This window comes from Gallinula chloropus, assembly GCF_964237585.1.
Source record: "Gallinula chloropus genome assembly, chromosome: 1".
Classification (NCBI taxonomy): Eukaryota; Metazoa; Chordata; class Aves; order Gruiformes; family Rallidae; genus Gallinula; species Gallinula chloropus.
In genome coordinates, this window is record NC_140085.1 from 69403384 (window position 1) to 69417809 (window position 14426).

General features: G+C 39.5%; 1 protein-coding gene across 1 annotated transcript in view; it reads left to right on the forward strand.

Annotated features, from left to right (window-relative positions):
- Positions 1-14426, forward strand: part of LOC311189329 (potassium voltage-gated channel subfamily KQT member 1-like) — a gene marked incomplete at both ends in the record, with an annotated part of 484473 nt that overhangs the window by 9064 nt on the left and 460983 nt on the right. The window contains one exon of the mRNA XM_084260993.1: positions 10806-10896. Within this exon, the coding sequence (XP_084117119.1) occupies positions 10806-10896 (91 nt within the window). The remainder of the gene's footprint in view (positions 1-10805; positions 10897-14426) is intronic.

Consider the following 14426-nt stretch of genomic DNA (forward strand, 5'->3'; position numbering starts at 1 on the left):
CTTTGTGCACTCAGGAATGAGAATATCTGGCACTTTAATAGCACCAAAAAATGAAAGTGCTCTCCTTAATTTTCCTGCCACAGCATAACCACTTAAAATAGAAAGCAGCCCTATGTATCTGGAGCCCCTCAAAGAACTTTCTGCTGGCTAAACTAGTTTGTTCTCCCTAACAACAGTCTTAAAGCTGTTGGTCTCCAATGTAAAATTCTGTAGTCTATCAACAAGAAAAAAGCTGAAGCTCCAATGGGTGCAGTTACACATAGATTTACTTGAACATATTATCTGCAATCCATTTTCTTTTTCTTGTAATTTAACTCCAGCTGAAGCAACTGGATTTCTTCTGTCATAGTGTGTTAGTAGAGCAAAACATTCTGGTTTCACAACTTGCTGGAACACAGCTGATAGGATAACAACAACTAGACATCTAAGAAATTAAAAAAAAATAGTGTTTGGATATAATTTAAACTGGAGATCTACATATCCCATTTGCTACTATCTAGCTGAAGGGCAGTAAAGTATTGTGAAGTAAGTCACAGCTACTTGGTTTGAGGAAATGATATGTCTGGTTGTGTTTAAAACATCCCTGACCCGTGATCAAGGCATCTAAATACCACAGTGCATAGGTTTCAATAGCTTTTCTATAATACTTTTTGTCGTTGCGGTCAGTTAAGTTTGGCAGGGCCCAAAGGCCACAAAGCTGCTATTTTGTATTTGGTTGCCAAGGAACATATCTCTGTGTACCAGTTTATAAGTTTGTCTCCTTGTCACCCATCCCTTTTTTGTTGTTCAAGAGATAACATTCCCACAAGGATCTCGTGTATCAACACTTCAAGTGTGCTTATCTGCAGTAGATAAATGGGGAAAAAAAAAACCATAATCACAGAGAGTCTTTGCTAGAAATGGCATTATTTGGTGCAAAACTTAAAGGGAGGAATGATTAAGAATCCTGTATGAGCTTTTATTAGGCTTGTCTTCCATGGAAAATGAGATGGTTACAGCATGACCTTGAACGAGTTCACCCTTGCTAAAGTATTTGACATCATTTTGCTCTCAGCTGTAGTTAACCTACTAGTTTTAAGCATTTGTAGGCTTTGGGTAGAGCATGCTTCTAGCCAATTAATTGTCCCTGGCTACAGTAACAACAGAAACATGTTTCCAGTTGTGCTGTCTACTCTCTAAAAGGAAGCAATGTTTAGGAAGATCAGGACTCAGAGAGGTATTCATTTGTAGCCTTTAACCCTGTTTGATCACCTGACCAGTACAGCCTATTTAAATTTGTTAACAAATGATTTAAGGATAGTGCTTTAAAAAAAACACTGGTAGAAAAATATTTGTATTTTGTTGGATGCATAAGGCTTAAGAAATTTAGGAGAAATCAAGAATTACTAAAATTGAGGTTGAATTAGCAAGACGTCTTTTGGGAAAGGATAGCACCTTCATCTTCTGTTGGTGTTAAGTGAGAATCCAAACCCAAATGAAAAATTCTTAGATTATCATCTTTCTTCTGATAAACAAAACTTTTTTTTTTGGGGGGGGGAAGGGGGGGGGGCTGGGGTGATTACGTTTTTTTCTCCAGAAAAGTAAAAACTTGAAGGAAAGAAAGCCAGGTGTTTTGAGTGGAAATGCTACTCTATTATTATCATCTATATGGTAGAAAAAGGAAAAGAGTGTTTTCTGAAGCAACATCTAAACTTATCAGGAATCAGAAAAAGACTCAGAGGACCACAAAATACAGGAAAACAGCACCTCAGTTCTTTTAGGGTAGGAAAGAGTTGACCAACTCTACTAGCTGGTAATTATTTGTGTCTCGTTATCAGCTCTTTCCTTTTAGGCACTGAATAGCTGTCAGCAAGTGAGTGTTCTCTGTTGATGTAAATAACTACTTGCAAGCAAATAAACAATCACAACCTGTTTTCACTCCCTTGCAGCACAGAGAACTGCCCACTGCAGGAGGTAGTATGGATAGCAAGGAACAAGAGAAAGCCAAACTAGCAGCTGCTGGGGAAGGGGAAATTGGCACATGACAAACTTCAAGTACTTTCTCTCTAAGCCAATAATATAAAACTCACACCTGTCCACTTAACCTACCTATAAGTATCCCAGAAATCTAATCAGAAATGTTTAGGGAGATGCATTACTTGGTAGTCACTTGTTGGCAGGTTAATACTGGTAGACTTTGCTATTGTGTTTTGAGGAGCAGCTTGTTTCTCTGTCTGAAACATGAAATGAGACTTAAAGACAACCAGTGGTTTTTAGTGGTGAGCCTTGGTTTACATGTGGTACCACATATTCAACTGTCATCCTGCTCTTTTTAGGGAATATGGAGCTCACCCAAGTCTTTTTCTTCAGTACATTTAAGAAGGTCATTGGTCAGAGGAGATCATTAGGAGCAATTCACAAGTTTTCCTGATGGTCTAAGAGGCAACAGAGCTGTAGCTTGCTGGATTCAGCAGATGAGTTGGCAATTAAGATCTTTAAGGTTAGACTCCTCAAAATTAACGTGCATTCTGGTGCATTGCTCAGTGATAGAGATAGTAACCTTTTTTAGGATGTGAAAGCAGTATGTGCTGACTGCTGGCTTAAAGATATCAGAGGGAGAAGGAAATGTCGTTCCACTGTATTAGAGGAAAAAGGAGCACAAGGTTTGTTTGTTTCTGTGGGAGTGGATTTACCTGTGGGGGGCAGGCAGGACTTGACCTTGGTTTCTGCTATATGTCTTCAACGCTTTTGTCCTAACACAGGTCCCACCCAGCTTCACAGGGAAGTTGCATCCACCCATCAACAGCTACCTGTGTTAGGTGAAAGAGGAATTATATACTGTAAGAGTACTGCCTGGAACCATATCATGTTGGTTTTTGTATATGTTTCTATATCTACCTTAAAATGCTCCTGTTACTTTTGCCATTTTCAGACCATCTGACTGTAGCTGGTAATACCAGAAACTTAGCTGTTTCAAGTTCACTGTCTAAACATTTGGGGTAAAGAATGGGAAGATCTACCTTCATATTGGAGTGATAATTAGGTACTTGCCTTTCCCGCTCTCTTCAGCAGTCTTTTCTGTCCACGTGAAGAACATAGGCTGTGGCAGCACACAGACTGTGGAGGAAGATTGTTACAGGTCTTTGTCTTCTGTTTGGGACTACTTGGTATGATGAGGGATTAGTAGGAAGACCTATGTACTGGGTTGATGATCATGGATCTCAGGGGCAATTAGAGCCCGTTGATGCTCTCAAAGCCTTCACACATCCTTTCCATTGTTTCAGGTTCTCTGTAGATTCATATGCACAATGGCAATATGTAGTGTATGTTTTCAAATGGGAGGTTATGGAGCAGAGCTGAAGACAGGAGGAAATTCTGCTGTAATGGAATCAGCATGTTTTACAGCTTCTAAGATAGTCAATGCAACATACAGGCAAAAGAGATTTTAACTCTTAATTTTTTTTTTAACACATCAGGAAGTCAATAGGTAACTCACTCTCTTTATGGTATGTAAAAATAGCCAGCACTTAAATATAAGCTCTCATGAGCAAGAAAATTCACCTTTGGGTACAGGAAGCAGTAAGTGCCATTTGCTTTTCAAGATGCCTTTGCTTAACTTTATTTTGATATATATGAGCATGTTTTTGTTCATTATCCAAATTGTTTACAACTAATAATGCTTTCAATGGTTCTATTTTGGGATACATAACTTCATAGTTAAGGTAAAAATCTGAATCTGTTTTACATTTTTCTTAGTGTACTGATTTCTAGAATAAATATTAACAGGAGAGTTGTTTAAATTGAATTATGTATTTTTTAAACTTTCAATTTTTTCCAAGTCTAAAACCTCAGAAATAAAACAGATAAAGAACCTCCCAATGATTTTAAAATCTTTATCATTTTTAGTCTCAATAAAAAAAGACATAAAAATGTGTTAGTGTGACAATATTATAATCTTAATTTTAGGAGCAATGACCATTTGTGGTTATAATGGAAATTAAAGTGAGCTGCAGGCGTTACCCGCAAAGCAGGTTCCTGTTGTCTCCTGATTGGCATCTAAAGTGGTGTGCAGAATTCCCTGTCTAAAACTCAGACATGTTAGCTGGAAAACCCATGGAAGGAAATTAGATGAGAAAACATGCCACTAACAGGAAAGTATCTTCATCAAAAGGAAGAGAGCAGAAGCATAATAAAATATCAAATGAGCAAAGCCACAATTGACAACTTGAGGCACTTTAGTCAGAAATTTTATTTTGCTTTGGCTAGTTTTGCATATTAGCTTAGAATCACAGAATGCGTTAGGTGGGAAGGGACCTTTAGAGGTCATCTAGCCCAACCCCCCTGCAGTAAGCAGGGACATCTTCACTAGATCAGGTTGCTCAGAGCCTCATCAAACCTGATCTTGAATATCTCCAGGGATGGGGCCTCTACTGTGTCTCTGGGCAACCTGTTCCAGTGATCTACCACCCTCATATTGAAGAACGTTTTTCTAGTATCCAACCAAATCCTCCCCTTTTCCGGTTTAAAACCCTTTCTGCTTGTTCTATTGCTACATGCCCTTGTGAACAGTTCCTCCCCAGCTTTCTTACAGGCACTGTTCAGGTAGTGGAAAGCAGTTATTCGGTCACCCAGTGGAGCCTCCTCTTCTTCAAGATGAACAAGCCCAACAGCCTTCCCCCTGTAATCCTCCATTTTCCCTTTGTATTTTGTGGAACTACTCTCCCTTCACATGGAGGAAAATATAGCACACCAGTCCTTTGACCAAGTGTATGTTACATGCTTAGAATGGTGTAAGAAGCATCAAATAATAGTTCTGAACAGAAATTATTGTATATAAGACCATCTTAAACAGATTACAAAGGCATATCTCTTAATATTTGCCTTTTTTGTAATCTTAATGAATGGACTGAGATCTAAATGGTCCCCACCTGCTTTTTTAGTTGGACCCCACCCTTAATTTCTTCAGAATCTTAAGTCAGCCGTGATTTATAACGTATTTCTCTGTCTCATACTCCCACAAATATTCTCATTTTGAATTAATAGTCATATGTGAGCAGTTGTTAAGTGCTGGCAAAACTGGGACAGATCATGGGATTTGTGCTTTTTTCCACTAATATATCAGGAAGCAAAATGATCTTTAGCTATTCAGGTGATGTGCTGTTTATAAGTCCCCTAAGTCAGTTCAAGAGGTAGGCTGCAGTCAGGTTTTACATGTGGAAGGAAATAGAATCTTGCTGTGGGTTATAAACTCTTTTAGAAATGCCTTAATCAGCTGGTAGCTAAAGAAACAGTATTTTTATAAAAGCTTCTCTAAATTACTAGGTAATTTTGCTAACCTTTCTTATTTGAAGGGCTTTTCTCTCCTGTGGTGTTTGGGTTTTGATTTTGGTTTCTGTTTGTTTTCATTAAAAAGGACAGTGTCTGCTCTTCAGATTATGAATTTTTAAATACTTTTTAAAATGCTAAATTCTTAAGTACAAGTACAGTTGGTATAGTCTGGGTGAAGAAACTACCTAATAGAGCAGAGCATCTAATAGAGCGGAGTGCTCAGTGCCTTATGTGCTTACTTATGTATTCCTCTCATATTAAATGTAATAAGAAAAGGAGAATCTTATAACCCTGGGTACCTTAATTTTATATCTGTATCTTCTTTACCTAGAAAGTAGTTCTACTGTGCTAAGAAAATCTAAAGATTTGCATAACCCCATGACTAGACTCTTCTAGTATTGGATGCTGGCAATACACTTATGTGGTAAACTCCCCAGCAACTTGCTCTTTTCAATCTGACAGGGTCTGACTTGTGTTTCATGGTCTCTTGTTCTCACCGCTTTGCTGGTTTTGCTGGGTTGTGGGTTTTTTTAATAGCTCTGTAGTATTAGTACCTGTGGGATGAAAGTGGGACTTTTGCCCCCTCTGCTGGCTGCCTTACCTCTGGTCAGTGGTTTATTAAAACAACAGATCAGTTTCATTATGGCTTGGACAGGTCTCTCTGCCTCCTGTAGCATACCACCGTTTTCAGAGAGATAAGCATTTTGGGCTGGAAGTAAATCTACTGAATAATACGCTCAGCAACATGCGTGTGTTGAAGTGAAAGAAGTAGCAGGATTGGGTGATGAGCTGTGTTGCTGGTAAATCACGGGGCTGTGGCTAAGAAATCTGTCCTGTGCTAAAAGCACTGGCAACCCCGACTAAGATATGTTATCTGGACCTTTTTTCCCTTTCACTCTTACTTTTTCTGAATCTCCAGGTATTTGACATTAATGAAGAACTAGAAATCAATAAGATGCCATGCATTTTTTCTTTGTTAACACAAAAAAATGGTGAAACAGCTTTCTGAATGTGAGTCAGAAAAATCAGATTTTAATTTACATTACAAATAAGCCTTTTAGGCCTCTTGAAGTGCACAGGGAAACATTTGTTTAAAAAACATTTAAATACTTCCATACTAACCAGATTATAGCATTTAAGTGCAAGAACTCACAACAGCAGATATCAAATGGAGCAGCTACATAGCCAGCTCACAGACACTGTCCCCTAGCCTTCAGCTCAAAAGGAACAAGAAATACCCCACAGTTCAGAGCTGTTGTTAAAAAAACCCAACCAGTCAATTGATTAGGAGCTTTGATAACCCATGTTAAAGTTTCAGTCTTAATAGTGTGGACCAGGTTAGGTAATTACTGAAGAAAACTTGATTCAGAGACCTAACCCCTGCTTAAGAAATTCAGTTATTAATGGTGGACCAAATCTTCTCAAATCTCTACTTGTGTATGACAGTGGCAGAGCCTTTCCAGAACCATATGAATATAAGCAGGTTGTTTTCTATACCTTCAAATTCAATTTTAGGCTTGAACGAAGTCAGCTGTCATCTGTGTTGCAGCTGAGAAACAGCTGTCTCTCTTTGCCTGTGTTTGCATGTACACAGGCTTGACTTGCAGCATGTGAGTGACCAGACCAAGCATACCAGTTATGTGAGTGAGAATTGTTTCCACTGTTCATTATCCTTGGTTCAGTGTTCCTGGGGATCCAAAGCAGTCTAAAAATCTGAAGCATTCCTACAAGAGGAAAAGGAAAGCTCAAGGGCCCTTGCATGGCCATAGATATTAGCATTGTCCTGTTTGCCCTGGTTCTAGTTGTAGTTTGAATGTGCTGCATAAAGAATACAGGTTCAGTCTACCTTCCGCCTGAGGCAAGCATGTCTTCTGGGTGTTTCCATGCACAAATAGTTCTTTGCAAGTGCTAAACCTGAATCTGTGTAGGTAGGTTGGTTTCCAATCTTCACTGGTTGCTGTCTCTGGGACAGACCTTGGACCAATGTTACAGCTGTGTAGCTTGCTGTTCTTGCCTGGGCTTCTTTACTGGATACTGTGCCCTACTCACCAAGAGGCTGATGGAACTGGTTGCTCTCACCATCTCAGCCTTCCTTTGGTATTGCAAATATACAGCCTGGTGAGTTAGGTCATGCTTTGCCTGTGCTGTTGTCACCCTTGAGTGTCTGACTTCAACAGAAGAGCCTCACTCTACAGCTCCCTGACATCTGGGTATATACAAATATATACACTGGTTATATAAATATATACACTCTATAGTCTGTATGTGTGTGTATATATAAAGTGCATTTGTGAGTAACATGCATATTTATACATATATATTCTCTATTCTATGTTCCATAATATATATTCTTGTAATTGGTTTCAGTGCTCAGGCACTGACAGCAGTGGTGGCTCTACCCAGCTCCAACTGACCCATTGCAGGGCATGGCTGAGCCCCTTAGCCATGAGAGGAACACCTCTAAGCAAACACATTTAGGAAAGGCCAACCACAGAAGGCAGACCGTGAGGTGAAAGGGAAAAAAAGTGTTAGTAACAGCCCTGTGAGGACCAAGGTGAGAAAAGCAGGAAGAGGGACAGGAGGTGCTTCATTTTCCAGAGCAGAGGTTCCTCTTGTCCTGGTTTCAGCTAGGATGGAATGAATTTCCACAAGGAGCCAGACCGGCTGGCCAAGGGAGTATTCCATATCATATGAAGTCATACCCTCCATAAAAGGGGGTAGCAGGGGAGGGGTGGCTCATTGTGACTCTGGGATGCTCTGAGTGTATGGTGAGCATCCAGTTGGATGTTGGGTGAGTAAAATGCCTTGGATTATCACGTGTATGTTCTAAGTCTTGTTGTTATGTCTCACTCCCTATGTTGTTCCAGTAGACTGTCCTTATCCCAACCCATGAGATTTTGTCTCTCCATTCTCCTCCTCAGGAGATGGATGAGTGAGCAGCACATGGTGCTCAGCTGTTGGCTGGTGATAAAGCACAACACCACCACAGCCCCTGGAGAGCCCATGCTGGACCAAGTTTATGGTCGAGAACTGGAGCCCAAGGAAAGGGCCACAATGGAGCAGGGCAGCAATGTGAGGAGGAGGAAGGAGGGACAGAGACAAAGTGTTATGGACTGACCACAACCCTGCATTCCACATTCCCCTGTGCTCCTTGGCGTATGTGGGAGGGAGGGAGGGAGGTAGAAGAGCTGGAAATGAAGAAAAGGAGTTGAGTCTGGGAAAGGAAGATGAGTGAGGCATGGTTTTGTTTTCTTTGTTTTTCACTATCCAAATATTATTTTCGCCGGCCGTAATGTAATTTTCCCCAAGGTGGATCTGTTTTGCCCATGACAGTAATTGGTAAGTGGTCTCCCTGTCTTTATCTTGACCAGTGAGCCTTTTCATCTTTTTTTCTCCTCTTGCCCTGTTGTGGAAGGGGAGTGAGACAGTGGCTGGGTGTGTTTGGTAGCCATCCAAGGACCACTCTCCACAATTCTATATATTATGTATATTTATTTCTATACCTAAAACCCTATGTATATGCAAAAATGTGTATATATACGTATATATATGAGCACTTCCTAGCCTGAAAGAAATGAGCAGCCAGGCAGAGAGATGTCTGATATTATGTGGGCATGACTGTTCAAAAAAAATGGCAACTATCCAATCACAGAGAAGTATGAAAACAGGTAGGGTATGACACAACAAATGTGTTTATCCAGGTAGATCACAAACAGGAGCATCCCACTCTGATGCCTTTCTGGTGCAGGCAAGAAGGGGCAGCTGCTTGTATCAGCCAGTCTCAGGGCAGTCTATGGACAAATGATATATGATGTTTTACAAAATGGCAGCCCCCAGGGGCAGAGTGATGTAGGGAATAGATGAGGTGACTGAAAGATGCACAGGACTTTTGGGCAAGTGGAGGACACTGTGTCCACTTTCGCTCTCCACCAGACTCCTTGTCATGTTTCTGCTGTAGTCTGGGCCCTATCTGTATGCACCACCCCATGTGTAATCCAGAAAAAGGGAGCCATCACTACCCTTCCCATGTTGGAAGGGCTGCAGGGGATGCAGCCCAAGATGTGGACAGTCTTCATCCTATGTGGGTTTGGGCCTGTCCCATACCATGTGCAGGCCTTGATATTTTTTCATGTTCAGTTTTATGAGATCCTGTAGGCCGGTTCCTTAGCCTGTCCAGGCACCTCTAACCAGTTGCTCTGCCCTCAGGTTTGACTGAACCCCTGTTTGGGTGTCATATGTGGACATGATGAGGTGCATTTCATCTCCTCTTCTGGAATACTGATAAAAATGTTGACCAGGGAAAGTCCCTGAATAGTCTCCTAAGAAATTCATCTTGTCATTGGTCTCTAGGTTGCAGATTAATATTTACCCTTTCTGATAATCTCTTCCTCCTTTATTTTTCATGTAAAAGCCACCAAAAGCACACTTAATGTAGTTAGTGTGTTTATGTCTGATTGCTGAAATCTCACAATTTTAATAATAGAGCCACTCGGGCTGCTAGTCTCTTGTTTGCTTTAAAGTTCTTAAACTGGCCTTGTCACTTGTGTTTATCTGCTTCAGAAGGGTTTCTCATTGGAAAGCTGTCTCACCACATGCATGTTAAGGTTTTAATTGCTAGTTTAGGAGTTTGGATCTCTTGGCATGGAATCAGAGGAAGTGACAGCTGGACAAGCTGGTACACAAGAAAGAATGTTTCTGCCTGTTAGTGGAAGAAATGTCAGTTTTCTTTTTTTTTTTCTTGTTTTCTGCATGACCTTAAGAGATGGTGAAAACTGTAATGCAAAATATATCAGAAATTGTCTTTTTGGTCTGGCCATCAGAGTTTTTAATATATATTTTATTTTCAACAGTGGTTTAAACAATTCATGTTACCAATGGTGGCAAGATGGCCAAGACATTGTATGCTTCAAAGTAATGGGTATTCTGCCAGCATTAAGCAACTAGGATTAATTTGCACATTTTGTTTTCCAATTCTCCTGAATTTTTCAATTTTGCTTTTTAAAATTGTTTTTGGGGGCAGGAGTATATATCCTGAGACTTCCGATTTTTTTTTTCTTGATCTGCATAGTGATACCAGAAATACTGTGGCAGTAGCTGCTTATGCTGTATTTATGTATGTTTTGAATTTGTGGAATGCATTTAATTAAACATTTTCATTGAAATTATTGTTCCTCACTCCAGTCATATGTCTAATTCTCTAATTAATACATTGTGATTTATGATACCTTTCAGCTGCAGCACACAAGTTATATAGCAATCAGTGAAACATGAAATATTCACTATGACAAGCTTCTGTGGGAAAGTACGCTTTATAATCTGAGTTTTATATATTGATTGAACTGTGTTCAGCCTTTTTCTCATTTTTATTTCATATTTCTTAAAAGTTACTGAATGGTAATCACTTGATGGTGAAGAAAGTTATTTCAGTGAGAGAGCTAAAACTAGTTCTAGATTTTACAGTTCAACATGAGTCACTAAACACCATTTTCTTTTCACAGATTTCTCTTGGTGCTGGTTTGCTTAATATTCAGTGTGCTGTCTACTATAGAGCATTATTCTGAATTTGCCACTGGAACCCTTTTCTGGATGGTAAGTGAACTTTTTTGGGAAAGACTCTTGTCAGAGTCTAAAAAAATAAAATCTAACTTGCTTTAAGTGAACAAGGGAGATAACCTAAAAATCCTCATGCAAATCATGGAAAGAGATAGTTTAATAGGGATGATTATTTTCTAGACCTGTAAACTATGGGACTACTTGATAGATTAATAGATTTAAATACTTGCTTTTCATAAGGTATGGAAACTGTACCCTCTATCTCTTACTGTGGACCACGAAGTATATAGAACTGGAAGGAAGGCCTCCTATTACACTTAGGAAAAACAGTGATTTTGCTTTCAGGTTGGTGCTGCTAACTTGTGGCTCTTAGCATTAGGGTGTCAGGTTCTTCTTGAGGATACATTTTAAGTTTTGTACCTTATGCTTCTGCAAAATACAAAGATGTGTTGCTTAGCTGATACCCTTTTCTTGCTATTAGGATCTTAAGTTGTAATTTAAACTATAGGTGTCATGATAGAAAAATCTGCTCATTTGGAGTTGCACATCAGTGGCTTATTCTTTTCCCAGTAGCCAGGGAACAACTTTTTTTTTTCTTTTATCATTGGAATGGCTAATTTACAGAGGTACAGAAATGTACCTGAACTGTGTTACCAGTCCTGAGCTATTTGAGGCTCTTAAAAATGTCAGGTCACATCCAGCAACTGTTTATAAACTGTTGCAACAAACATACAATACTTTCAAGTGCTCTATGATCCTTGGGGTCCCTTCCAACCCAGACCATTCTATGGTTCTATGATTCTATGATTCTAAATTGAAGTAGGTGGCAAATAAAAGTACAAATAATTTGCATGACTAGGCAATGTTCTTCCTCTGTTCCCCCATGCCCTTCTTCACCTGTAGAAAGAATGAAGATGAAGCATCCTTGATAAAAATGAAGTAAATCACTTGAAAATAGTTGCTCATAATTAAATTTTAAGCAGTCACATCCTCTGATCTCAATGTGTGATGATCTCAGCATTCCTATTGTGGTTTTTTTTTTTTTTTCTAAGTGGTAACTTCTAATGTGAAGGATTTTTGTTTTCCATGGTTTGAAAATAAAAATCTGTTATTTGTTCCTTCTCTTGTGGCTTAGATTACATTATTATATGCAACTTTTGCCTGCAATTGACTAATCCATCATTAGGATCCCTGGTTTATTTGGGGATTTTAATTAATGTTAATCCTGTAACAAATGTTGCTTGGTCTTTAAGCTGTAGTCAGTGTCAAACAAAGTGCAGTATTCTGCCAATCATGTGTGGTCTTGTCATACTCGCTGAAGGATGTAGACTGATTATAGGTCAGTACAACCGCCACCAGCAACAGTAATACTGGCAAGGATTCAATGCTTAGCTGATTTTTTTGTGTAGATGATATGTGCATATGCAGCCACATATTATTATTGGACAGAAAAATAACTAGATGAAGACAGATGTGTGGCTGACATGGTCCCCCACATAGCAGTGCCAGCTATTTTTAAATGATGTTGTCATCTGACAAATGATTCGCACATAGTCAGTGGCGGTGCCAGAGCAATTTCTTGGCCACTTTGTGTTACAGACTTATCCTGAAGGATACCTCTCTTGAATTTGCTTTCCTCCCTGCAGTTTCTTGAGCTTCCTTCCTAGAGGAACAGAGGTTAGCTGTTATGCTGGCTACTGTAGATTCACTCACCTGGAAAGCATTTGTCTTAAAACTCTGAGTCTCTGAAATACATTCACTTCAATTACAGTGTTTGAAAGATTGCTTTTGGAGATAGTTAGTTATTTTTAATAGAATTCTAAGGTTTCTTGTTTCTAGTAGCTAAATGGCTGGACTGTGGCTTGGAGCAATTATCCCCTATTCACCTTTACCTGAAGGAATTTCAAACTCTATCTCTCATGTTACCCCAGACAGTGCTAACCCCATGGAAGCCTGGAGATCATTGTTCTCTTTACTCTGTAGCAGATTATTACTCTGATCTGCTTCATACCAAATTTGACTGTTCGTGGAACCAGAGTGAGTTTCTCTCACCAAAATACAAAGGCATTTGTCTATGTATTCTGCCTTCTGTGTCCCTCTGCTCTCTTGAAAGTGTTTGAGAATAGCAGAGACTGCCAGTATGGTGAGAAATAAAATTGCACCAACGTATCTGCTGGATAAAGTTCAAAATGAAGTTGATTTGTTTCTCTTCTGACTGAGGGAACCCATAATTCTTCGTATAGCCCTGTGTCACTCACAAATAAATGCTGCTATGTGATGCTTGTGGTATTTTCCCACTTGTGGAAAAACTGCTTTTCATTGTATTGAGATGGATTAACAGTTGGGAAGAATAAACCTCAAAATTGTAACGCTGAAAGTTGGTAAGACCTGACAAGAAGGATAACATTTGATACTTGTAGACACTTGAATCTTTTTGTATTTTCTTAGAGAGGGTGAGATGATGTGTATCTAGGATCTGCTAGTTGAGACGGGTTTTGTACAATGCCTGGGGAATCAGCCATAATGGTATGTGCCACAGTTGCGAATGAAGTATTTGCAAGACTTAAGGCAATGCTACATTACCTTCTGCCTCCTAAACTTGTTCTGCCTGCCCTCTCTTCTGCTCTTGCAGATGCTGGAATTTTCCAAGCAGGAAGGGCACATATGATTTTCCAAAACAATCGTGGCCATTCTAGTTACAGATTGTTTAATGGGTAAGAATAACATCTTCACTTGTCATGGTAGGCAAATGTTGGATTTCAGAACTCTGGAACCATGTGCCTTGGAAGCATGTGGCTTGGTGGTGGTTCTTTTCATACAGTCATAGAATAATAGGTAGGAAAGGACCTTCCACCTTGATGGTCCTATGCTGAACTTGCTCCAAGTTATCAAAGTCTTTCTTGTAGTGGTGGCAAAATAATTATGCAGTATCCTAGATACAGTCTAATGAGAGCTAAGTAAATAAGGGAGTAATCACTTCCCTTGTTCTCCTGTTGCTAGGTTTCATCACTTTCTTTGCATTTGGAGGAGGTTATCTTTAAAGACCTTATGAGGTTGTTGATCCTTCAGAGCTGTCTCCTATGGGATCCATCCTATCAGTTCCCTGAATATTTGAAAGTTTTCTCTTCTGAAGTATAAGTTCCCTTCAGAACTTTGAGTTACATTATTTCTTACATGCTACATTCAAGGCATTGTCATTAAAGATTATGTCCCCAACTAATTGTTCCTTGTATATCTGAACAGCAGATCCAGCTGTGGTTCGTTCCCAGTTGCCCACTCAATACCTGTATCTAAAAGTTACTCCAGAAGTCTCTCAGATGGCTTTTATCTCAGTGTCTTGCTCTTCAAATTGGTGCTAGCTTAATTAAAGTCCTCTAGAAGGACCAGAACATGATATAGAAACATTCTTCAGCTGTTTAAAGAAGACTTTGTCTGCCTTATCCTGATCATGTTGTCTGTGACAAACATCCACCATGATGTCACCTTTAGTGACCTGTTGTCAGGTAATGATTAGGTGCACTAAGTGCTTAATGCCTGAATTCCAAAAGGTCGGTCATGCCTCGTTG